At 56.5% G+C, this 26444-nt stretch overlaps 1 protein-coding gene across 3 annotated transcripts; it reads right to left on the bottom strand.

Moving 5' to 3' along the window:
• Window positions 1–2055: 2055 nt before the first annotated feature.
• On the bottom strand, window positions 2056–25238 carry LHX6 (LIM homeobox 6). 3 transcript variants are annotated; one of them, XM_060013311.1, is made up of 10 exons: window positions 25123–25238; window positions 23902–23973; window positions 23328–23510; window positions 22851–22972; window positions 13734–13954; window positions 11470–11570; window positions 11158–11253; window positions 10766–10940; window positions 6877–6980; window positions 2564–2698 (listed from the first exon to the last, which is right to left on the bottom strand). In XM_060013311.1, exons 1-10 carry the CDS (start codon window positions 25204–25206, stop codon window positions 2678–2680), a joined length of 1179 nt encoding a protein of 392 aa, XP_059869294.1. In that variant the 5' UTR covers window positions 25207–25238; the 3' UTR covers window positions 2564–2677. The 3 variants fall into 3 exon arrangements, with proteins under 3 accessions (XP_059869295.1, XP_059869296.1, XP_059869294.1); XM_060013312.1 differs by lacking the exon at window positions 6877–6980 and having other exon boundaries at window positions 2056–2698; XM_060013313.1 differs by lacking the exons at window positions 6877–6980; window positions 25123–25238 and adding an exon at window positions 24772–24822 and having other exon boundaries at window positions 2056–2698.
• Window positions 25239–26444: the final 1206 nt, after the last annotated feature.

Here is a 26444-nt window from a genome sequence, read left to right as displayed (position 1 = left end):
CTGTGCCTCCCTCCCTGGTCCCCCAGCATCTCCTCCATTGAACTTATTTCCGTGAACTTCTCATCTAAGGGTACAGCTCAAACGCCCCCCTCCGTCTCGACAGCACGTCGGAGGGATCTGTCTGTCTCCAGCATTTGCTGGGCTGAGAGCCCCCCTTGGACCCTTCTGAGGCTGCAGGGCTGGCACGGGGCCCAGCAGAGCACGGTCAGGAGTGGGACGGAGGACAGCAGCCAGCCTGATTTCCTACACAGCTCAGATTAGAGAAGAAACCCACCGCCATGCCTTTACAACGCTCCGTTTCCTAGCTGGGAAACAGAACCAGTCTTCCGGGAAGGGGTTTCACTGTCTAGCAGCCCAGATATTCTGGGGGCCAGGCCTGAGCCTGAGCCCTTAACCAGAGAGCAGGAAAGAAATGGAATTCCATCGTGCTCCGGATGTCAGTGCCAGCACTTCTACTTGCATTAACTTTATTTATTACACAAATAAGACATTTACAAAGCACAACATGAAAGGTATGTAACAAAACAGACATTGGTTTTACAAAAAAGTGCTTACAATTTTTTTCCGTGTGTGTGTGTTTTCCTCCTTTTGTTTTGTATTTAAATAAATAGTCTTGATGGCCTGTACGTTCCCAGGCTGTTCTAACAGGCTAGTGGAGACGTGTCTGAACCGCAGCATGCTACGACCATGTGATCCACGCAAGGAACAGACCCTGGGGGGAGGCTCAAGGCAGAGTGGGTACTGGGTGACCCTGGGCATGGCTCGGCTGGCCACTGACCACGTCAAAGGAAAGATTAGAGCTCCCCAGTCACCAGGAACTGGGCCCAAGCTGCTCCGGTTAACGTCAGCTCCAAGGGTAGGGCCAGGCACACTCTATTCACCGGGTGAGTTCTGAACCAAGCTGCACTGATCACATTCTGAGGGGTGTCTTTCCTTTGCCCTGAGTCAGCTGGAACTGTCTTTGAAAGGGAAAAGAAGCAAGTTCCCTTCTTGGGCTGCACCCGGGCCCAGCCCTCCTCCAGGTCCCAGAGTAAGAAGAGCATATCGTTTTTCACGTTAAGTGCCAACTTCAAGCATGTGGATTCCGAACCCTTATCCAGACTCGGCGAGATAGAGAGTGCTGCGATCGATTAGCGATGTCTGCCATGGGTGAAACCGGGGCAGCAGACACCTAGGTACCATGAACTTGCTTTCCCTGTCCTAGAGTCTCCTTCCGAAAGCAACATATCAGGTTAATCAAAGCAGGAAGGAGGACTTGGGCTGAAACATGCTTACTAGCAGCCTCTAGTGGGAAATGCATCAGGACACCCAAGTCATTCTAAAATTACAGGATTAGCCTGGGACAAACGGGGTCCCCTGAAAACATAAATCATGGTCTTGTGTAGCCCAAGCCCTTTTGTTTGGGGTGGAAGAGCTGCAGCGGGACAGGGTGGATGTGAGCACAGCTGTGTCTGGCCTGCGTTCTCAGGAGTGAGTGGGACTGGCTCTGGGCAGGGTTGGTGGGGAAGCCCAGAAGTGCTAGCTAGAATCCTGGGGTGCTACCACCTAGGCAGCAGGCACCCTCTCTCTACTGAGCCAGGGGCTGAGCCAGGGCCTGCCCCGCCTGGTAGCACCCCAGAAGTACACTCACCTAGGCAGCAGGCACCCTCTTTCTACTCAGAGGTGGGTCTAGAATGAAAGCTCTGCCCTTTCCCTGGGCTCTGTTCCCCAGCTCCCCCATGAGAGGTCCCCCCAAAGAAGACGTGGCCCAAGCACCCCCATCAGGAGTCAAGTAGCCAACAAGGGTCCCCAACTCTAACTTGTCCAAGCGTTCAGAAATGTCACCACACAGATCAAACACCACCTCTGCTATGTCTCCTGCACATATGCTGGATAACTAGGTGAAAGCAGGGTCCCCGACACACATCCCGAGTTTCCTCTGTCCTCTCCTTAAAATGGCTAGTACTTCTCCCAGCCCAGTGTGCCGCATCCTTCTCCTGGGCCTCCAAACCCATGGGGGTCCTTGCCCCGCCCCCTCCCCCCGGCCCCCGCTTTTCCCCCTGCCTCTTGGTCTGGGCAGGCCTCCATCTGTGCCCTATTGGGCCTCTCAGGGTTGGTCAGTGTCTCTTCTCTCTCTGAATTAACTTGACATAACCAGACAGATGGAAATGATAAAATTAGAACATAGCTTTCCTTTGGGGACATCCCACAAACACTGTAGAGTTTTCCAAACAAAAGCAACAGAGTGGATAACATTGGGGGTTGTCCGCTATTCAGAATTCAGAGATGGTTCCAAGGAAGTAGTAAATAAAGGCCAATATGGGAGGAAAGAAAACCTGTAAATTGGAAGGCTGTTGGCGTCGTGCGATTCAATTCGGCCTTTTGCTATTGTAATCAGCTTAAGTTGAAGACGACTCCTGTCTAAATGGGAAACACAGGCTGTTGTTTTCACCCTGGCTCCAAATTTCAGGGAGCTCTGCCTTCAGGGAGGAGGGCTCCGCGGTGCTCCTGGCGGGTTCTGGTTCTCGGCAGGAGAGGGGAAGGCCAGGCCCAGGGGCCCAGCTGGTGGTGGGCAGGATGGCGGATGAGGGGTGGAGGCAGAGCGGGTGGATCCCTGGCAGCGGCTCGGACTCCGGATTTCAGCGGCTGAGGGGCAGCTGCCGGGCGCCCATGCTCAGATGCGGAAGTGCCGGCAGCGTTAGTACTGAAAAAGGATGACCTGCAAGAGGAGGGCGTGGGAGGGGGCTGAGCCAGGGCCTGCCCCGCCTGGTAGCGCCCCAGAAGTCCTCGAAGGCATGGAGAAGGAGGCGGGCCCAGGGCCCACATCTAGGTTCAAATCCTGGCGCAGACACTTACTTGCTGCGGGGCCCTGGGCAACTCACTCCCCCTCTCTGAGCCTGTTTCCTCATCTGTAAAATGGGGATGACAACACCTCTCTCTCAGAATGGGGAGGATCTGGTGAAATCCAAGAGCAGCAGCAAGTGTCTCCTGGGCACTGTACCCGGCACTGGGTACAGTGCACACTTGCACGATTTCACAGAAGCCTCACCTCAGCCCCACGAGGGTGTCCCACCACCATCTCCTCTTTACAGGGGAGGCCGCTGAGGCTGGGGAGGTGAAAATCAGTGAGCCCGCAATCACACAGCCAGGAAGAGGTGGACCCAGCACTGCAACCCAGGCCTAGGCTCTAGAACAAGCTCTCTTCATTAGACCCACTGCCTCTTCCTCTCCAGGCCACCCTGACATTTACCCGCAGTGCCTATCAAGCACCAGGCAACAGGCCAAGCCCTTCATGCAGCCAAACACCTCGACGGGCAGGTGGCTCAGACACGCCAGGTGCCCGACACACAGTGGGTGTGTTCCCAGGTCTCAAAGAGAAAAGGTGGCTGAGCTGGGGTCCGGTCTGCCTGACTCCAGAGCCCACATCACACGGCCTCGCCCACTCACCCCACCTTGGGCCGTGCTCCCCTCTGGTCTCTGGGATGTCTGCCTGACTTTGGACTCTTCCGAACAGAAGCCCTCTCAAGAGGGGTGACTCTGAAAGACGCTTCCCCTCCATAAGCCTCAGTCTCTCCATCTGATCGATGACGGCCGGGCCCTGATTTCTAAGAGCCTTCCAAGCTCTGAACTGTGGGATCTGGGCCCATGACCGGGAATAAATGTGGTCCTGGGGCTTCCCTGGTGGCGCAGTGGTTGAGAGTCTGCCTGCCGATGCAGGGGACTTGGGTTCGTGCCCCGGTCTGGGAGGATCCCACGTGCCGCGGAGTGGCTGGGCGCGTGAGCCATGGCCGCTGAGCCTGCGCGTCCCGAGCCTGTGCTCCGCAATGGGAGAAGCCACAACAGTGAAAGGCCCGCGTACGAGAAAAAAAAAAAAAAAAAGTGGTCCTGGAAGCTCACAGGCAGGTGTGGCCAAATGATGATGTGGTGGAGGCGGAGGGTGCTACCCCAGATGCCCACAGCGCTGTTCTCCCGGCCAGGCCAGTGCTGGTCTTGATGAGTGGGTTCAGGGGGCTGCTCTAGGGGGCCCTGAGTCTCCTCCTCACTAGGCTGGCTCAGGCCCGGAGGGACTTGGGAGAAAAAGCCCATGCCGTTCTGCACTGACTGGCCATACACACAGCCCGCCAGGCTGGCAAGACGTGGACAGAAAAGGTCCCTGGCCGCTGGCAGGAAGGTCTGGCAGTGAGAGGGCGGAAGGTCATGGAGGAGGCGGAGACATTTTTCTGCAGAGCCGCTGGACACGAAGTTGGGGATATGGCCCAGCAAGAGAAAAACTCTGGCTCAGCAGCCAAACCCAGGGGCCAGAAAACTTCCACGACCAAAGCTGCCAGACCCCAGACCGGCTCATCCTTCAGGCTGAACCAGACATAACCACAGGCTTAGCTGAGAAACCAGGAGACGAGGGCTCGACTCCAAGAGCTGAGCCCAGCCCTAATCTGTTGCAAGGCTCCCCTCTCCCCTCCAGATAATAGCCGCTCCCAGGCCCCTTGCTTGAAGGTGCAAGGCCTTCATTATGTGACCGCCTGTCAGCTCCCACCCCACCCAAGGCCTCAGCCGCACTAAACCCCCCACCATCCCTCAAATCCAGGTCCCTCCAAGCCTCCTTGCCTCGCACGGGCTCCTCGTGTCCCCTGCTTCTTCCCGAGAGCTGGCCACTCCCTCTTCTGAATCCTCGAAGGCCACGTGCATCCCTCACCGCAACTGCCCTGTCAAGCTGGGATGTGGCTGCCTGCCTCCTGCTCTAAGCCACCCACCCCCTCCCTGAGGACAGGGACCACGCCAGCTCGCCTCTGCAGTCCCGGTGCCAGGTCTGACAGGACAAACTCTCTCCCACAGGACGGGGGCAGCTCCGAGGCAGGCAGTCCTAGGATGGAGGCCAGCTGTACCCACGCTCACTGTGTGACCCTGGGCAAGCTGCTGCTCTGACTGAGACCCAGTTTCTGCAGTTATGAAATGGCATCAACCATAGTCATCCTCCTAGGGAGACAGTGAAGGGCGAGGTCAGAGAGAGCGCTGTGTAAACTGTAAAGTGCGGCACAGAAGGAGGTCACTACTGAACCAGGCGGACTTCAGAGTCTGACAGACGTGCTGCATCCCCGGACAAATTGTGTCACCTCTCTGAGCCTCTGTTTCCTCATCTTTACCGTGACGATGCCATCCTCATATCCACAGGGTGACTGGGTGGCATCAGACAACACGTGTAAAGTGCTTCAACCAAAAGCAGCTCTTCCTGTATGACTATCTCGGAGGGGACGTTCCTGGGGCGTGCTCACCCGCCACTGGGGTCTGCGGGATGTGGGGCTGAAGATGTACTACCATTTACTTATAAACCTACTGCTCCTACTGGGCTGTCCGTACCTCCGCACCATCTACTTTCCCCACGGTACCCAGCACAGAGCCCAGCACAGAGCCCAGCACACAGCAGGTGTTTAATTAGGAGGCAGAGTAAGAGGGGCTGTCCTGGAGGAGTAGTCCCACGCCTGTCTGCCTGCCAAAATCACTGGGGCTGGGTATTACACCCGCAGATCGCGGGGTCCCGTCCCAGAACTCCCCACCAGCTCTCTAGGGGCGAGGCTGGGGAATCTGCATCTCTACACGCTGCCCAAATGATGCTGCGGCACATGAAGACTGCACTCAGCCCGAAGGCCTGGCCCTGCCTCCGTGGCCCAGCACACCCAATGATTCCTGGGGCTCCCTGCCTCTCCGAGGACCACTATAGTGATGCTTCTAAAAGAGGCCTCCAGGGCCCACCACGGTCCCCACGCCTTCACCTGGCAGCCCAAGGCCCCCGCCTCTCACTCTGTTTCCTCCCAAGCCTGTGTGCCAGCAGCACTGAATTGCTCTGGGTTGCCTGAGAGCCGTGGCGGCTCATGCCTTCCCGGCTGAACTCTGAGGTTCAGACGTGCCTGCGTCCAGGAAGCCTTCCTGTGTCTCTCCCGAGCTGCGCCCCACCCCCCAGCTCCCTTGGCCTCTGCGTCACAGTTTGATCACCCTTTGGTGTAACTGTTGGCCTCCTCGAGGGCAGGGACTATGCCTTCCTCATCTCTGTGCTCCTGGCAACTGACTCGGGGCTCGCGGGCACAGTCAGTACATAGTGAATGTCGGCTGAATGAGTGAACGAACCAAGGCACAAGTTCTCATTCAGGCTCTGTGACCTTGAGCCACCTGGGCCTCAATTTCCCCGTCTCTAAAATGAGAGGGTGTCTGAGAGCAGTGGCTTTCAAGGCTCGCTGGGAAGTGTCTGGGAGCTGAGCCGGAGGTGAGGGCCCTACTCACTCCGCAGTTTCACCCAGAGCAGCTCCACCCCCTTTCATCTGCATCTTGTGTTATGGAAAAGAGTAAACAAACGGGTTCCCGGGCTTAAAACAAAGCTTTCAAGCCACTGGACTGAGCGATGTCCAAGCACCTTTCTGGGTGTCCAGTCCTAATGCTTGAGACAACTAGAGATCGGGTTCCACAAAGGAGGCCTTACCAGTTGACCACGATCACTGGCTGGCCTGCTGTCCCCGGGCCCCACCAGCTCGGGATATTCACTCCCAACAGACAGGAATACAAAGGAGGAAGTAGGAGAAACCCGTGAGGTGGTGGGAGGCGGGGTGGTGTGTGATATAAGGCCTCCTCGGGACCGCCAAGTTTGAGCAAAGTAACTAAATCCACAAATCTGAAAAAGAGAAGGCCAGCCATGGGCGGGCGCGCTGCGAGGAGGCTGGCCATGCGCACCGAACACACTGGCGCCTGCTTGGGGGACTACTACCTCGGGGGCACAGTGGGGGCCTGAGTGTCTGGGCAGAGGGTCTGCCACAAAGTGGCATGGTGCCTGCTCAGCGATGAGAATCCTGCCAGGAAGCCATTCCTGGCAAGGTGGCTCTGACCCACCCAACCCAACCCAGCTCCGTTTACCTTCTCACCCCGGTTGGAGAGTGGCCCATCCATATCGGCTTTGAGGTGGACGGGGGGCGCGGTGTAAGGCAGCCGGCAGTGCACCTGCCCACACTGTACCTGACCTGTGGACGAGAGGATGCCTTGGAGCCCATCCCCCAGCCTCCATGCAGGATCCCACCAGCCCCAGGCTCGGTAGGCTGGAGCCCTGGGGCCAGTTTCACCTCTGCCACTTACCAGCTGGGTGGTCCTGGGCAAAATTTCAATAGGGTACCATTTTTCTACGTGAAATTCTTTATGAGCTATAAAGTGTTACACGATAACTGTCTAGCTCACTGATAAATAAACTCAAAAATGAGTATGGACAGGCACCCCTATGTTCATAGCAGCGCTATTCACATTAGCCAAGACATGGAAACTACCTAAATGTCCATCGACCGATGAATGGGTAAAGAAGATGTGGTACATATAAACAATGGAACACCACTCAGCCATAAAAAAGAACGAAATAACGCCATTTGCAGCAACATGGATGGGCCTAGAGATTATCATACTAAGTAAAGTAAGTCAGAAAGAGAAAGACAAATACCATATGATATCACTTATATGTGGAATCTAAAATATCACACAAATGAACTTTTGTGCAACAGAAACACATTCATAGACATTGAGAACGGACTTGTGGTTGCCAAGGGGGGCTGGGTGGGAGAGAGGTGGAGTGGGAATTTGGGGTTAGCAGATGCTAACTGTTATATATAGAATGGATAAACAGCAAGGTCCTACTGTATAGCACAGGGAATTGTATTCAACATTCTCTGACAAATCATAATGGAAAACAATATAAAAAAAAGAATGTGTGTATGTATATATATATATATATATATATATATACACATATATATGTACATATATACACATATATATATAACTGAATCACTTTGCTGTACAGCAGAAATTAACACAACATTGTGAATCAATATTGAAATTAAAAAAGTAAAAAAAGAAAAAGAAACGAATATGTACAGAACACCTCCTACACGCAAGGCTGTACCCCATCCATTAGAATCCTCCCTTGCTGCACTGTACCTTCTTATCTCCCAAGAATCACCAAGGCTTTACGCCCACACCCTAGAGGACTCTGCACTCATATGTCACCTTCTTTATGATGCTCTCCCTGACCATCCATTTACAACTGCAACCCAACGCCAACCCTACCCTCCCTGTCATCCTTCTCAGCTTTATTTTTCCTCTTTAGCACTTACCATCATCTGACTTACTGTGTATTTTTATTTTTTATTTGATATTATCTGTCTTTGCCAGCTATAATGCAAGCGCCAATGAGGGCAGGAATTTTTGTCTGTTTTCTAGATTCTAGATCTTTGTGGATTTCCAGGATCTAGAATGAGGCATGGCATCTAATCTGTTGAATGGGTCTCTGTACAACACCTAAAATGGCGGTGGCGGGGGTGGGGGGAGTCCATCCTTATGTCTGACCCAAATCTCTCATGCTTCAGCCTCTTTACCACTACAGTGGAGAAGTCTATGGCCTTGCTCTTCTCTGCACTTCATCCTCTTTGGTCAGAGGCGAAAGAGCTCTGTACAGAGACTTACAATTGATATGTAACTTAGGACAAGTCACTGTTCCTTTCTGAGCCCCAGTTCCCTCGTTTGTAGAATACGGTGGTTGTATAAGATGGGGGATTCTTAACCTGGGGGGTTTTAGGGGTCCACAAACAGCCTGAGATTACATGGGAAACTGTGTGTGTGTGCACATTTCTGGAATCTGATTCCAAAGCTTTTTTATCATATTCCAAGTTTGAAGTCTCCGGGAAACTCAGGAACCTGTGAATTTAGTAAACGGCGAAGAAGAGTGCTAGGGTGACCTTCAGTCATGCAGCAAGAGGCAGCAGGTCCAAACACCCTTGATGCCTCCTGCCCTGAGCTGGGTTCGCCTTAAGGGGAAAAGGAAAGGTTACCTCAGCCCCTTCTCTAGACGTCCAAGACAGTTCTAGACTTGGCCGACAAACTGTGTGGGCAGAGTCCTGGCACAGCTCCGGAGGCCATGGCCCCACTCTCCACGGGGCCACCTAGATCCATTACCAACTCCACAGCAAGTGCCGGCTGGTGGCCCAGACTCCTGGTACCTAGAGAGCCCCTGGTCCTTGGCTCCTTTAACAGATGAACTAGATCAACAATGGGCTCTCTGCAGCCTCAACATGTCATTGTTTCAAAAAGAAAGGGGGAAAAAAGTCCCTCCTACTAAGCAGATGGTTCAGAAATGCAACAGAACAAAGAGACACTGTTTGCAACTGACAGCCTGGCGCGGTGAGCAGGGCTCTACACTCTCAGCTCCACCAACCAGAGCCACTGCCACCACCACAAGGGCAGCTAGTACTCATCCAGCACTTACTAAATGCTGAGGACGTTAAGTCAATGATCTCATTTGATGCTCGCAACACTGCTTTGAGATACGTATTCTTTCCGTTTTTTTAAAGGGCTTGGATTCTTACTGTCCTCATTTTTTACAGATGAGGAAACTGGAATTCAGGGATGCTAAGAAGCTTACCCAATGTCACACAGCTAGTAAGTGACAGGGACGGGATCCGAAGCCCCACAGTCTGATGCTAAAGCCCACATTCAATCATTAAAGAACCTGGCTCCCACTAACTTACTGTTGGCCCTTGGTTTCCTCATCTGTACAATGGGATGGTGATGTTTAGAAACATGTGGTAGGACAGTGCCTGGCACATGGCAGGGACTCAGGACACAGCTGTGCTCTCCCTGACCTCCCTTCTCTTTCCCTTGGAGCCAGAGAGGGAGGGTTTGAGTTTGTGGGTATGTTGTCATCACTGCTACATTTCTGGTCATGCCCAGCTTTGAGGAAACAATCAATAGAAACAACCTCAAAGGGAAAGAAAATCTGTGATAAGCACCTGCTCAACAGCAGATTCACTGAATGTCCATCCCCCAGAAATGCACAAGCCTACTCTCTCTCTTTCCCCCAGGTTCCTGCTCGAAGGTCACTCCACCACAACCTGCCACCCCCTCTCCACCACTGTGCTCAGTCCCCACTGACATGCCTGCCCTCCATCCTTTATTCGTTTATTCTCTCTCCCCACTCTCCCGTCCTGCAGCGTGAGCCTTGGGAGCACACAGGCTTTGGTCTGTTGTGTTTTCAGTTGTATCCCAGAAGGCACAGAAGGCACTCAAAAAATATTAACTGAACACATGAGTGGATCCTCATAACCCTGTGAAGTAGGCATTATTAATGTCCCAGTTTACAGATGAGGAAACTGAGGTTCAAAGAGGTCAGGTGAATTGCCCACGGCCTCACAACCTTGGGTACTCCTGCCACCCTGGCTTTCTTCTGCAACCCCAAACGCACCCATGCCACGCTTTCTGCCTGCATTCGGTTCCTCTGCTGCCTGCAGCCCTATTTCCCCACTCCTTGTGTCTCACTAATTCCAACCTATCCTTCTGGTCTCAGCCCACTGATAGGCAACATCTCCAGACACTCCCAGCCAGCATCTTGACTACAGGAATCACCACAATTAACACCACACGCTCATCTATCTCGTATTGTTCCATGTCTCTCCCACCAGAACCCAGGCTCCCCAGGACAGGACTTTAGCCATCTTGTTCTCTCCCTAGTCCCCGGGGCCTGGCACCGAGTGGATGTTTGGAAAGTACCAATATTTTTTGAACGGCTTAATGGCTTGCCTCTACTAAGGGTCGAGCCCCTCTAAGGCAGAGCCGGGGCACTTAACTCCTCTCCACAACCACTAGGTCCGAGGGACTGCGGAACCCTCGTCTGCACGCACGAGGCTCCCCATGCCTCCGCCGCCCACGAGCGCTCATCTACACCCCCCTCTCCCACAGGCCGGGCGACCAGGCTGTGGCGGTCACTTACTCTCAATGTAGCCGTGCAGGGTGACCATGCGAGCCCGCTCGGGGCTGCTGAACGGGGAGTAGTGGATGTCGTCGGACAGGGCGGAGGGGAGGCGGGACGGCGGCGCCCCGGAGGGCGGCACGGGATGCTGTGGTGTGTGCTTTTTATGACGCGCCCGGCAGTTTTGAAACCACACCTGGAACGACAGCCTCAGCAGCCTCAGCCTCGCGGAAGAGAGTCGGACGCACCGCCGGGGGACCCCAGGAGGGACTGCCTCGTCGCCAACTCAGGAAGGGCGGCCACGTGCGCCCCGAACCCGCAGCTCCGCAGCCCAGCTACGCGCTCGAGGGCCCACCCCCAAGGTCCCTAGGCCCCGCCCCAGACCCGAAGGCCCCGCCCACCCCCGGCCCCACCTGGATGACCCTTCGGCTGAGGCCCGTCATGTCCGCAAGCTTCTGCAGCGTCTGCGCGTCGGGGTTGTTGTCCTGCGCGAACTGCGCCTGCATAACCTGCCAGGCGCCGCGGGGCGGTGAGGCACGAGCCCGCCGAGGTCGCCAAGGCCCCGGCCCAATCAGAGGCTCCGGCCCGGAGGCCACGCCCCAGACAGCTACAGCCCCTCCCCGCCACCCGCGGGTCGGGCAGAGGGGCGGAGTCAGGAGGCCCGTTCAGCCCCGCCCACTCCGAGGCCCGGCCCACACCCGGCCACTCGCGGCCCGCCAAGGTACCTGCAACTGCTCGGCGGTGAAGGATGTCCGCGCGCGCTTGGCCGGCTTGGGCTGACTGTCCTGTTCCGAGGGCACTGCCCCCTCCAGCGTGAGGCCGTTCCCTGAGGGCGACAGAAGTGGCTGACCACGCGTCCCCATCTCTTCTAGTGGCAGCCTGGAAAGGACGGGGGTGGGGGGAGCTGGTCCCTGGAAGTGTCGGGAGCGGAGTGGGCTGGGAGGGGGGATCCCAGGGTCCTAGTCCCTGAGCTCAGTCTTTGGGGAAGGGGCTTCCACTTCTGAGCGTCTGCTCAGTACCAGACGCTTCTCTTTCGGTGTGCCCTTTATGTCTCACAGCCCTGAGCACGGGCGACATTATCCTCGTGTTACAGCGGAGGAAACTGAGGTTCAGAGAGAAGAAAATCCCAGCTCTGGACCTTTCGACTGGTATTCTGACAGCTGGCTGACTCTAGCGCCCCAAATCGGGCTCCCTCCTTGATAAACTGGGGAAACCAAGGGCTGGCGGAGATGGGAAGCAGGCAGGTTACAGAACTGTGATCCTAATTTTGTAAAAACAGATGGGAGCAAAAAAGGTTGGAAGGATATACACCAAAGTGTTCGCAGGAGGGAGTGCAATTATGAGGACTCTACTTTCAATGTTTCTGCAACTTTTGAAGTTTTTTCAACAATCACGTGTCTCATCACCTTATTTCTCTAAGGTTTAACTTTGTTAACTGGAGTATACGTTAGTTATTCTCTTTCCATTTACATTACTTTTATAATCACACTAAATGTATCCCCATTTTAGTTTTTAGTACCTCATTTTTTGCAATGCAAAGGTAATAAGATGCTCCTTGCCAAAACCTCAGAAAATTCAGGTAAGCACAAAGAAGAAAATAAAAATCTCCAGGAATTCCACCACTGTTCATAATTTTTTTAATTAGGAAAAACACTAAACAAACACTCCAACATACAGACATAGAACGAAATCTGGGAAGATAGACACTAAAATATGAGGGGTGGTGGCATTCGAAGTGGTCTTTATTTTCTTCTTTTTGCTTAACCATCTTTTCTTAATTTTCTATAATGGGCATGTGTGTGTTTAAGATTAAAAAGTAAACCAGTAGCCAAAACTGAGGGCTGCTCAGTAAAGGAGTCCTGAGACCATAAGCCTTCAGGTTCCCTGCGTGGTAGGAGTCTGGAGTCAGGCCTGACTGTGAGAGCTGGAGTGTAATCGGCAAGGTTGTGACTAGGGGTAGTCCTGGTTGGTCCAGGTATGGAAGGAGCCTGGAGTCACTCCTGAGCCATGGTGTGGGGGAACCTCTAACGCCTGGCCTTCCATCCCAGCTCCACAACTGACTTGCCCAGTTACTTGCAGGTAACTTCAGAGCACCCCAGCTTCACTTGCTCCCCACCTAGACCCACTCAGCCCTGATCCTGGCTGGAGAAAGTGATGGCTCTGCTGTGGCCATGGCCAAGAACACTCTGGGGACGTCTAGACTAGTTCCTCCTCAGAGGCACTGGGGACGGGGCAGACACTTTATGACTCAGCCCCCATGATCCCAGGAAGACCTGGACCCTGTCCCTGAGCCTAAGTGTCTTGGGAAATCACAGTATCAGAGCCAGAAGAGATTTAGGGATCTTTCTAGTCCAATATCCATCTTGAAACTAGGGAGACTGAGGCCCAGAGAGAAAAGGAAACTTTGTATGTCAGCACAACACGCCAGAAGCAAACCTGAAGCTTGGGTCTCCAGACTCAAAGGCCTCTGTCCTTACAGTCCAGGATGAAAACCCCACCCCCAAATCTCTGGCCTGTAGCTGCTGCGGTGGGAGTTGGGAGAAGAGGGTCACTTCATCTCTTGCAGACGGGCCCAAGCCTGGTTCCAGGAAACTGGAGGGGATGAGCCTCCAGGCCAACCAGAGCTGTCCAAAGGTGGACTAGGCTGCCCCATTATGAGAATCATCTCTAGGGTTCACTGAGCGCCTCTCGGCTTCACAGCACATCGGCTCATCTAGCTTTGAGGTGTCCTACCATCAGCCCCATTTTACAGATTAGGAAACATAATTTGCAAGGACCGGCTGTGACTTCCAACTTTCAAACAAATGGTGGAGCCAGAAGCGGCCAGATCTGTGTGCAGCCCCACCCCCATGCTGCCTGCAGGTGATAAAGGGGGCAACTGGCTCTAGCGAAGTGTGGGCAGTCCCTGGGGTGCTGGGGGGGGTGGTCAGAGAAGGCTGGGGAGCCGAGGGGCGGCCAGTTTCAGGGCGGGGCGGGGCGGGTTGGGTACCGTTCTCGGCGGCCCTCTTGAGATTCTCAATCATGGTGTCGTAGTGGATGCGGCAGAGCACCTTCTCCTCGACCAGGCCAAACTCCTCGCCCGTGGACAGCTGGCGCTTGCACGAGAAGCAAGCGAAGCAGGCCAGGTGGTAGGCATTGCCGCGTGCCCGCCGGACCCAGTCGCTGGCGTAGATCTGTCGGCCGCACCTTGCGCACTTGGTCCCAAATCGGCTGAAGGACACGGGGTGGGGGTGGGGGGCGAAGGGGAGGGGGTGGCGAGGCTCAGACAGGCCATCCAAATCCTAGTGGCCCGGCCGTGCCCAGGTTCCTGAGGGCCTTCACGCGTGCATTTCCCTTTGCCTGGATTCACCACCCCCTGCAGCCAAGTCCCACCTAGAAGGCAAGCTGGTAGGTGGTTTTTATTTTCTTCCTGGTGCTTTTCTGAGTTTTCCAAATTTTCTTCAATGATCACTTAACATTTGTATATAGTATTAACCTGCTCATTAAAATATAAGTGTTAGGGAAAACTTAATAGTAGTAATAATATAGGCAGATTTATGAGCACTTAACCACTTGCCCAGCAAGATTCTAAGTGTTTTATGCTGATCGTCCCAAGTAATCTTCATTTTGCAGATGAGGAAAACGGGGACCAGAGAGGTAAAGTAACTTGCACAAGGTCACACAGCTTGCAAGGAGAGAACTCCTAGCCAGTATGACTCCAGAGGTGAATAAACTGTAACCCAGCTGTAGAGAAGCTCAGAGTTTCTTGGAAGCATAGACAGATATGCCCTTACTAGCTTTGTGACCCTGGGCACGTTGTTTAACCTCTCTGAGTTCTCATTTTCCTTGCCCTGAGCTGAACTAGGTGACAACAGCAGCTACGGCTATTTGTTTAGTGCTTTGTAGTCTATTAAGTAACCAGCTAGTCCCAGACTCTGGAGTCCTGTGTCATTCTAACAAGACAAAAAAGCCCAGATCAAATGCCCCACTCTCCCTTAAGCCTTCCTTGATTCTGCTTCTTCCCCTTCTCCCTCCCCCTTTGTGGTGTGGCTATTTGGGTGTGGCTGCCTCCACCACCAGACTGGGAGCCCCTCCAGGAAGCAGCAGTCTGATTTGCCCTGTCCCAGAAGTCAGCCCAAGGCCTGTCCCCAGAGCACCAGGGAGAATTTGTTCTTGAAGTGAATGACTCACTCTGTGACCCTGTCCGGACCCTCTGAGCCTCAGTTTCCACTGTTTCAGGGAATGGTGCTTTCACCCATCCAGCCTCTCAAGCTTAGACACCTAAATCATACACTCCTCCCTCTCCTCCATCCCCCATCCAACCAATCATCAGGCGCTGCTGGTTCCCTTTCCTAAGTATCTCTGGGACCCATCTCCTCCTCGCCACCGCCACCACCACCCTCCTAAACCAGGCTCCCACCATGCGCCCCTCGCTGCCAGTCTCCACACCCATCCTCCACGTAGTGGCTACAGGGAAGTTTCCAGCAGGCACACTTTACCCTGTCCGCTGCCCTGCTTAAAATCCTCTGGTGGCTCCACTCTACCCTCAGGATCTGGTCCAAGATCCTTGGGAGTTTACAAAGCTCAACAGACCACATCCTCTCTGGCTCCTCTCCTCCCTAACCTTCCCCAAGATCCCTCACCCTACACTCAAGCATGAGCCCCAGTCAGCTACAGTGGAAGGTTGGTTCCAGGTCTTATGGCCCCCTCTGAAGCACTTTCCCACCCCAGGCCTTCGCACAGGCTGTTCCCTCTTCCCACCCTCCCCCCACACCCCCAGTCCCACGGCTCCCAGCACCACCTTCTCAGCAATGATCACACCGGTTTGTTAATGTCAGGTTTCTTGGCTCTCCCTTCCACCCCTGGTATTCCTGGGAGAGGAGCTAGAAGATTTGCCTCTGTGTCCCCAGAGGCACATTTCCACCCAAAAGAGCACTCGGAAATGCCTTTGAGTGCGTGGAGGAACCAGCCCAGCAAATGCGCCCTGGTTACAGCCTCGCCTGCCTTGGCAAATGCAAGCAACTGCCGGTTGAATAAACGGTCTCGGGTTGAACTGAGTGCAGCAGAGCGGAGGCCTCTGCCAGCCCCAGCTCTAGAAGTACCCCCAGTGCCATGCCGCTCTGTCAGACAAGGAGCCCTAGGGGACCCTGTCGGCGGGCGGCGCGGTTCGCTCAGGCAGCGCTGCGCACCTTTGCGGGTTCGGTCAATTGCCTCCCAAACAGAAGTGGTTCCCGACCCCGGAAATTCGGCTTCCCCGGCACAGCCCGCCGTCTCCGTTCCCAATCTCTCAGTAAAAAGGAGAGGAAACCGCTTTGCCCACCGGAGCCTCCTCCCGCCGAGGGGCCGACCCCAAATTCCGAGGTCCGGCTCAGGATTGGGAGAACTTCCGGGCCTCTGAAGGGAGGAAGAAGGGCCAGCCGGGTGCAGAACCCTCGCTGCGCTCCAGCGTCCTGGGGCGCAACACTTTCTTTGCATCCCCCTCGCCGCAACCACGTGAAATGGGGACTCTGGCACCCAATTTGCACACGTGGAATCGGAGGTTCAGGGTGGACAAGTGACTTCGCCAAGACCACACGGAGTGTGGGGCAGGGGTTGAGGTCCCCTCCGAAGTGCAAAAAGAACCCCTAGAACCTGCGAAAGCAGCCGGACGGGAGATGCGTAGAGTTGAATCCCGGTGTATGAAAAGGAAAGGGGCCTGGTCTGACCAAGTCGCAATCCCCACTCCGGGCCTTGGGACCTGGAAACTCCCGCGCGCAAGGCATTGGAACCCTCAGGGTCCGGTAAGCTGGGAGTGCGTTCCCAGGGAGTTGAAAGGGCCGGGAGGCGAAGGTCCGGGCCCTCAGAGGCCGGCAGGAGCCGTTGCGTCTCCAGCCTGTCGTGTTCCGGGATCAGTGCGCTGAGCCAGAGTGTAACATCTCGGATCCCGGCGCTTGGCTCTGCGGGATGCCTCGTTCTCGGCCAAGACGCATCCAAGACTTCCCGCGCATCCCTGATCTTCCCGCTCCACGAGCCCCGACGCCCGGGCGCGTTCTGCGCCTACGCTGGCGGCTCACAGTGCCCTCATCCCCTTGCTCTGAGGCGGGAGCCGCTAGCGACCTGTCAGAAAGTTTCTCACCCTCCGCGTGTCACCCTAAATGCCAGGAGCTGTCCCCAGCTCTAGGAGCTCCCTGCGCTCGCCGTGTCTCCGCCCAGTCAACGAAATCATCCTCCCGCTGGATCCTTGGATGGAGTTGGGGGGTCGTTTTGCAGTTTTCGGGCCGCTCCTGAAGCGTGTCCCCCACCCGGGGAAGGGGTCAGTGGCACAAACAAGGGGCACGAGGAGGCTTACAGATCCAGGCTCTGACAAACCGACAGACTCCTTCCCAGGCGGGCTGCGAGGCCCGAGCCGCCGGATTCCGGAAGCAGCGAAATCGGCGGCGGAGACAACGAAACTTCAAGAAAGGGGTGTTCGGGAGCTGCGAAGGGAGCGCCAAAGCGATTAGGGGGCTCGGCCATCGCCCGCCACCCCCAGTCTTGTGCGCGCCCCTCCCTGGGTCCCCGCGCGCGCCACGGGGCAAAGGCTCAAAGCACAAAGACGCTTTGAGGATGGAGAGATGTTGGACGGAGGCTGCGCATCCTGGCAACTGCTGGAAGGAGCGGAGTGGGCCACGCGCACCGCCTTGCCCAATCTCCCCGGAGCAGGGAACGGAGACATCTGGGTGCTAGTGGCTCCGCAGAGGGAGCTGTGCGCCACTGACCAAGTCAGGCTCGCTCTCCCGGCCTACCTATCCTGGATACCGAGTAAGAGCTCGGAAGTCATTGGTTGGGCGAATGAGCCTCAACGAAAGAGCCCATCGGAATTTCACTGCGACCCCTGCCCATTACTAAGCTACCCCTTTTCTGCATGAGGAAACCGAAGCTCAGAGTGGGAAGGGCAATGTTAATTAAGAAGCTAGGGAGCCAAGGCGGTGCCACTCAAACCAGGCTTCCCTTGTTTTGCGTTCGGGACGCTCGCTTGAGGGCCTTAGAGCGAGTCTATCAAGCAAACTGGGGGGATCAGAGGTGGAGTCCTTCCTATTCCTTCTGCTCCTCCCCTTCCCGGCAAACCATTCGGAGAAGCAGCCAGAAACAACAGAACCAGCAACTAAGAGGTTAAAACGGCCCACTCCTCGGAGGTCCCAGCGCAAGGCCCCTCCCCGAACGCCTCTCTCAGCTCCCCCAACATCTGTCCCCCAACAGCTGGCGGACGCTGAGCTGCTCTCTGCCGCGGTGGGGGGCGGCTTCCCAGCTCTGAACCTCCCGGGGTACCCTAGCTCCGGGGGAGGGGGTGGGGTTCTCCCGCTGGAGTCCGAGGTCTGAGCGTGGGTTCGGGGCAGAAGGAGGGAAAGAAGGCTGCGGGCTTGTCCTAAGTGTCTCGTGCCAAGCTGGGGACAGCAGTAGGTAGGGCCCCTCCCAGGCCCAGCCCGGGGCACTCTCTGAACCCCACCCGCATAAACACAAGGAGAAGCAGTTAACCCGTTACTCCCCACTCCCATGGTCAGGAGGCAAGAGGGCTAGAGACCCTGGTGACCCGATCCTGGCAAAGTTGCTCCAGTCACTGGGACTCTGAGGTCACTTCACTCCAGCCCTAGTACTCCCAGGGCCCACCATGGAGAGTCACACAGCACAGCAGGTGCTCCCTGTGGGAGCCCTAGGGCCACGGGGTGGGGGGTGGGTGGGGGGAGGTGGCCTTTGCCATTGCATGGGCCCCACCTTGCACAGGGTGGGGCCCTTGCACCTGCTGACATGTCTCAGCTATAAAAGAAAAGTATTGAGTATCTAGACCCAGGAATGGTGAGTCAGGCAGCCCCGGGGCTTATCGCAGTTCTGCCGCTTATTAGCTGTGTGACCTCACCACTCAGGGCCTCAGTTTCCCCTCCTATAATGTAGGGATTATGACAGTAGCCTACTCACAGGGGGAATCTGAGGAGTCAATGACATAAAACAATGAGATGTAAAGGGTTAACACAGCTCCTGGCTTAGAGAAGAGCTCCGTAAGGTCTCCTGACAGTGTCCTCGTCCCTGTCTGGTCCCTTCTTCCACTCTCTCGCTGGTGGGACCCGGGGCACAGCACTTTCCACTCTCTCAGGACATCACCTCCCCCACTCTACAATAGGCAAGACGCTTCAGGAGGCCAGGAGCTTGAAGGGCACTGCAGACCAGTCCGTGCCTGCCTTTGGGGGGCGGCAGCCACAGGTTGGTGGGCAGGAGGAAGCTGTCTGGGGTTTTGATTGCTGAGGGCAGTGGAGACATGAATGCCCCAGAAAGGAACGCTATTTTACCCCCAGGACTTTTTTTTTTTTTCACTTCTTGGAAGAAAATAAAAAACAGTCTTAAACCCAAAAAAGTGAAGAAATTAAAAGCAATACACATTTTCTTGGTGGTAGTTTTTTTTTTTTTTTTTCTGCTAGGACTCAGGGGGTTAGGGGAGGTGGGAATCTGGTTGAAGCCACAAAGGCTGGTGAGGTCCCTCTTTGGATGGCAAATGGAGAAACTGAGGCAGAGAGGTCCAGCGACCTCACACTGAGGACACACAGCCAGTGGAAAACCAATCCCTTCCAACAATGCAAAGCCAGGAGCAGCATTGGACCCCTGGACCACCTCCCCACCCAGGCTCTGCAGCCTCCTGCCCCGATGAGCTTGGAGTGCCTTCCTAACTTCTAGCTTCCTGAGTCCCCAACGCTGCCAGCTCTGCCAAAGGAGATGGAAGAGGGGTCTACAGGCCAGTGTCAAGGAGGAGCAAGATAGGGGATAGAACTGAGAGGAAACGTTTCCCTGGGGAATAAGACCAGAGCCAGAGGACCTCGGAAGCTACCAGTGCCCCCTCCAGGGGGTCTTGGCCACTTCCTCCCTCCCTGCATCCTGTCCAGAGATCTTGGCCTCTCTTTGGGGTGAGCGCTCCAGTCCACTTCCCATCAGACTCTCGACCTTGGGCTTCAGGAAACAGAGGGCTAGAGGATCTGAGCGCTCAGCCCTTTCCTGAGCCCCAGCTCTAGAGAGGGGCTCTGTCTCCCGTGCTCCCATTCCTGCTCTCTCCAGGAGGGGTTCCTTCACAGCAGCCGCCCAGAGCCTGGGCTGCCACGCGGGGCACTCAGTAGTCCCCGCCTGGCGCTCCGCCTGCTTTTTTCTCTCCCTTTCTGTGGGTTTTATTATTTTTGTTACAGGTGGGGCTGCCAGGGATGAGTTATGCCTGCAGGGAGACCTGGCTGGGGGAGAAATGATCAGAAGAGCCACAATTCTTCTCTCATCCCAAGGAATGTGAGCTTTTATTCTCTCCATTTTCTTAACCAAAAATCTGTTTTAGTTTTGCTTTGGGGGCTCTTGTCACTGCTGGAAAAGGATTAGCGTTCAGAACCTGCAGCCCAGAAATGGCCCATCCCCATCCTGGCTCCCCAGACTGCCTGAGGAAATGCCATTAGGGGATTATGTCTGGAATCCTGTCACCAATGGTGACAGTGGTGACATCCGTAGCACCTACACTTTAGGGAGCCTCTGCTGAGCCTTCCTCCCTTCACTGGCCTCCTTGGCAGCCCAGAGAGATAACCCTGGTCGGAGGACACTGAGGACAGAAAGATGCAGGGATTTGCCCAAGGTCACACAGTGATCAGGGCTGGCCTGGTGGAGCCTGGTCTCTGTGTCTCCACAACAGCTGGACATCCCATTCCCCACCCCACCGCAGTGGGAAGGGGGACTCCACAGCCGGTGAGGTGCTGAACAGTGAGATCAGGATCTGAGTTTTGACTAAGCCTTGAAGGTCTAGGAAAGCACGTCAACCACGGGGGCTTGGTCCAGCCTGGGCATGAGCTGGGGCTGGAGCTGCAGCAAGGACATGTGGCTCACAGGGTGGCAGGTCTGTCCCCACCAGGACAGCAAGGAGAGGGGGCCAGGCCTGCGTTACTCTACGAGAAGAGGCCTGCTGGGTTTCCCAGGCCTCAGCCATGTCCCTGGATAACTGATGAACCCAAGGAGCCCTGAAAGAGTAGCTGGCTTGTTTTTCTTTTTCTTTTCTTTTTTTTTTTTACCAACTGGAGTCAGGCCTAGAGTAGGGCACTGGCTACACAGGGACCCTAACCTCCCTCTCCTGCCCTGGCCAGCTAAGTGTCAGATGGGACAGTGGAGGGGAGACATCACACTCTGGTTACACACCACACAATGATAAGCCCGCTCTCACATACACACACACACCACAGCCCACATCCACATCCACAAATCCACATTCACCTCACACCGTTGAGCCCCCAATGCCTGGGTTAAGGCTGTAAGCAGAAATGCCCCCTCAGAGGAGGGCTGTGTGGCGGTATGGGGAATGAAGGGATTTCAGAACCCTCACCTGCTCACCTCCAGATCCCAGTCCAGATGTGAACTTGTCCTGACCACCTTGCACAACACATACACACACACACACGTGCACACGCGCACACACACACGGTCCCGACATTCACACAGCCACACACTCTCTACACTCACACATAAACTAAAAGACAAATGCTTGTTGTAAAGGAACACCTACGCTGTCCACACACCCCTCACCCTGCTCAGTGACACATTCCCCCAGCGCCACTGCACAGATCCGGACAAGACAGACACACAAGCATCCTTGAGTCCCATGAGTCCCAGGCCACCTGGCAGAGCTGCCCCTCCCCATGCATACCCCAGCTGCACTGCCACTCACAGCCATGCACCAGGAAGAGTCCGTTTTTTCGAACCAGGCTTCCTAAGGTTTCCTTAGAGTACCCCAGCCCCCAATGCTGCTAGCTTCTTCCTAGATTCAAGGTCCTCTCTTTCCAAGTTCCCAGAGACTCAATGCCGGGGAAGGGGGCGGCACTGCCTTCTACTGCATCCCCTGACTCAGGGGATCTTTCTGGGGCTGGGGTCTTCCCAGGGAGACTGAAGCCATGACGTCTCCCGAGGCAAGGATGGGAAGGATGTCGGCGGACTGGGGAAGGGGGTGGTGGTGGTTATAGGGGAGTAGCTTTCTCCACTTCCTGAGAAAGCCCTTGGGAACAGGCGTGCGGCCCAGGAACCAATCTCACTCTGCTCTCTTTGGACTCCGTAGGCCCGCTGGACGGGCTTCAGGCCTGCTTCACGCTTCCCGCCGGGATCGAGCCGGCAGCCGCTGCTCCTCTGACCTCGCAGTGACCTCGACCCCGTGACCGGGTCAGGCCCGAGCTGCGCGGTGAGAAGCCAGGCGCAAGCGACGGAGAAGCGGCGGGAGGACTAGCCGGGCTGCTGTTGAGAGCTGAGCGGCGGGGACGCGGCACCGCGGCACAGAGAGCGCAGCCCAGGGTGATCCTACTCGGGGCCCTGGCTACGGCGCCCGACTCCCCCTTCCTGTGCCGGCGGCCCAAAGTCAGAGCCTAGACCCCAGAGAGGCTGAAGCCGGGGCCCGAAACGACGACGGAGCTGGGACTGGAACAGGCACCTGGGATGCAGGCAGAACCCAGACTCGAAACACTATACTCGAGCGATGCCGGGGTCTGAGTTGAGGCGGAGCCGGAGACCGAGGTCGGGAGTTAGATCGATGAGCTTGAATATGGGTTCGGATCCGAGACCGATGCGAGGCTAGTGCTTGGGGACGGACCAGACTCGAATCCAGCCTCGAACCCGGCCGGGGTAAAAGCCGAGACCAGAGCCAGGGCAAGAGTCTGGAGCCCAGCTCAGGGTCCTGCCCGGGAGAGACGCCGGCTTGGCTGGAGTAGGAGTAGGGTTGGAACCCAGAGCCGGAGCGCACCGGAGATGCAGCCAGGTCGGCTGGGATACGAGCGGATCGGGGCAAGACGGGGACATCAGAGCTCGACCAACGCGCTGGAAGTCGGAACTTGAGCCTGAGACTCGGGCAGGATCCGAGACCGAGCCAGAGACGCGACCAAACCCGAGTGGGCCACAGCAACCGGAGGCGGATCAGCGGCCCGAACCTGTGCTGGCACCCGCGCTCGGCCTGGAGCTCCTGGTTCGTGGCGCTGAGAGCCGGTGGGCTGGGCCCTCGCGGCGCGCCAGAGCATTCGGGACACGGGGGCTCCGGAGCCAGAGACAGCGCGTCGCAAAGGCGGCCTCCGCGCGCCGGTGGCCTGCCTGCGGCGACATTGCTGGCCCAGCGGCCGCAGCCTACCTGAAGTAGTCCATCTTGCAGAAGATTTCCTTGTTCTTGATGTAGCAGCTGTTCTGCTGCCTCAGCGACGTGCGACACACGGAGCACTCGAGGCACCGCACGTGCCAGATGAGGTTGTTGACCTGGGGAGGGGGTGGAGATGGGGGGCGGCTCAGCGCGGGCCTCTTTTCACGCCCGGCCCCAGCCTCCCCGGCCCCATTTGCAGACAGATACGCCAGAGCTCTGAAGGTTCATGGGACTTCCACCAGTTTTCTTCTGTAACACAGACTCAGGGAGGTAGAAATCAACTCTGCCCATTTTTCAGACAGGAACCCGGGAACGCAGAGAGACGCTACGATTTGCCCGAAGCCACGCAGTCAGGCAGGGATGAGCCAGGTTTCGAATTTAGTGGACCTGGCGCCGGCATCGTTTCCCTACAGTCCTCTGGGTTGCAACCCACACCCCGCCAACACACGCAACACTCCGCCCCTGTCTCACCTTGAGCAGATATCGGTCCAGGATCTCGAGGCCGCAGCTGGAGCAGATGTTCTTGCCGGCAGACGGCACGGAGGAGGCGGCAGAGGGCGGTGAGCAGACAGATGGCGTGCTGGGCGTACAGGGAGAGGCCCGACCCTCGTCCTTGTCCAGAGGGCCTGCCAGGGCCTCAGCGTCCGACTGAGCCTGCAGTGGGGAAAGAGGGAGAGCCGCGCTCTGAGCTGAGGGCTAAGCCAGGTGCCCAGCGTTGCTGCTGCCTCGGAGACAAATCTGGGGCCTCAGCGAACCAACTAACAACGAAATGCCCCCGAAACGACAAGCCGCGGGCTACAGGACAGGAATGGAAGGGCCTACTGGAGAGGACAGGACGGCTCCAACTTTTAGCACGCGCTTCCTAGGTGCCAGGAGCGGTCAAAGCTCACATTCCCGGCCAGAAAACCGAGGCTCAGAGAGGGGCGGCGCCCTCCGGCAGTCCCCCAGCGCACGGGCAGCTGTTCGGGGCCGGAAAGCCGGGTCAGCTCCCCAGGGCCCGGCCGCCGGGAGACCGGGGACCGAAAGCAGGGCCGAACGAACTCACCATGGCGGGCGGCGCGGTCCCTTCAAGGCAGCGGGTGGTCGCTTTGCAGCCGGACCCTGGCTGGGCCATCACCTGGGGGAGGGGGGAGGGAACGCAGGCGGCGGCGGCTGCAGAACTGGCTCCGCGCAGCCTGAGCCCAGCGCCTCCCCGCGCCTGTTATATAAACCGGCGCGGAACAATGAGTCCTAACTTTGTAGTGGGCATTTAAAGCCCTTCCCCACAAAAGCGGTGTCTCTCTAATGAAGCAATTTGAATTTGGATTGGATTTTTTCCCTCTCTCTCCCCCTCTCCCTGCACTTAACCCGTGGCTCTTGAAGTAATCGCTTAGTTCCCTTGCAATACAAGCCTCTGAGGGGGAAAAAAAACACGCGCGCACATACAAACTACCTGCAATTAGAAATTGTCGTGAATGCCCAAGATAAGAGGTAGCCAGAGTGTCAATTCCAACTGTCAATCAGTGAGATCCATCAGGCCGCCCAAAGAATTGCAAATTTGATTTTTTAATGGTAGTAATTAAAAATCGAATTTTTTCTCCCTCCACCCACCCCCTTCCTCGCTCCCTTCTCCTCCTCTCGACACAAAATGCAAAAAGGAGAAAAGAGAGAAAGAAAGAAAAGAAAGAGATGGGGGGTGGGCGCTTGAGGAAAATAAAACCGGGAGCGTTGGGAGCACCAGCCCGTCCACCCCGCGCGCGCGGCGAAATCGGTGCGGCGATACCGACTCGGATTCAGGCGCCTTTCGCGGGCCAGTCGGAGGGAAACCCAGAGCAAAATAGGGGCTAGATCGGGGCCGAAACGGGACCAAAAAGAGAAAACGGAGACGTCCAAGAAGGGGAAAAAGCACCCTCCAGCCCCTCGGAGCGCCCGGGACCGGCCCCGCGCCGAGATTCTCAGCCTTGCGCCCGAACAACCCCCGGCGCATTGGCGCTATCAGCGCCTATTCAGACGGACAATACCCGCCTCGCCTCCTCTTGATTCGCCTGTGTCTCTGCTAAATCGCTTTTTGAGAAATTCCTTCAAAATTTGCATAATGTGTTCCCGCTTTCCGCGACCCCCCCTCGCGCTCCTGCATGCTCACACACTCACATACACACACTCCCGAGCGCACCCCGGCACCCCTCCGCTCTGCGGCCGCCCGCCACCCGGCCCGGCCCGGCTGGGTCTCGGCCCCTGTCCGACCCCGGCCCGGACAACTCACCCACTCGCTCTCTCGCTCGCTCACCTGGTCGGTGGCGGGGCCGCCCTCGGCCGGCAGCCGGCAGCCCTCGGGCAGCGCCGGGGCGGCGTTCTCATGCTTCCAGTACATGGGCAGGGGAGCGGCGGGCTCAGCGGACGCGCAGCGCGGAGAGCCGCGCCAAGGGGGGCCACGGCCGCAGCGGGAGCAAAGGCTGAAGCAGGAGCTGGAGGAGAGCGGAGGCGCCGGCCCCGCCGCCCCGGGCCCGGTCCCAGCCGCAGCCCCCGCCCCCGCCCCGAGCCCCGGCCGGTACGCAGCCCTGGCCTCCCTGGCTGCCTCCGCCGCGGTCTCGGAAGAAGGTCCCGACAAACTTGGAGAGGCCCCCGCCCCCTCCTTCTTCTCCTCCTCTCCCTCCTCCTCTCCCTCCTCCTCTCCCTCCTCCTCGTCCTCCTCCCCCTCCAGCTGCGGCTGCGGCTGCCCTGCCGCTGGAGCCCCGCTCGGTTCAAGATGAGTCATGCGTGACCAATCCCCTCCCCGCCAAGGGAGAGCGAGACACAGCGAGGCAGCGACCCAGAGACACACACAGACATATAGACACACAGAAACTCAGAGTTGCTGACGGAGAGACTCAGAGACACGCTGACATACAAAGGCACCCTCAGGCACACACGCACCCAGCTCTCACCACCGCCCCTCCCTCAAGGGGCACCCACAGACCTCAGGCACAGCCCCACTTACTGGTACAAGAGGGATGCATGGTCACACCTCGGGCCGAGCTGGGTTTCATATAAAGTCACACATTATACTCCGTTGATGCAATCCATGCCTCCTACGTTTGTGTACATCTGATGCGAATGATGACCTGTTCGCAGCATTACAGGAGCACAAGACATCTACACACACTCACACACCTGCGCAGCTGCCTCTGCTCCATAACAGCTAAAGAGCACACCAGGTCCTCAGGGCCTGGGCTACATCCCATCCTAAATGGGATTGGGCTGGCTTGGGGGGGTGCTCCCCTGAATTCTCCAGGGAGGGATTGCCTGGGACACCCCCTTCTTTGCAGAATTTGCTGAGCTATCCAGTCTAATGCCATCTCACCTTCTCTAGGGTTCTACTGATAGTGAGAGAGGTGGGGAAAGCAAGGAGGCCCAGGCATTTAGATAGGAGAGACACAGCCTCCAAAAACTCAGGCACAAAAGCCTCAAACTCAAAGACCAGGCCTTACACACACTAACATACTACATACACGCACAAGTGGACACTCACAGCCTCAATGCCCTTCCCACACGAACTGAGCTTAGGGAGACATGTAAATATACGTCATCTTCTGAAAACAAACACGCACACTTAGATCTGGCCCTACAGAC

This window comes from Delphinus delphis, chromosome 6 (genome assembly GCF_949987515.2).
Source record: "Delphinus delphis chromosome 6, mDelDel1.2, whole genome shotgun sequence".
NCBI lineage: Eukaryota > Metazoa > Chordata > Mammalia > Artiodactyla > Delphinidae > Delphinus > Delphinus delphis.
This window is presented reverse-complemented; position numbering and strand designations above follow the sequence as displayed.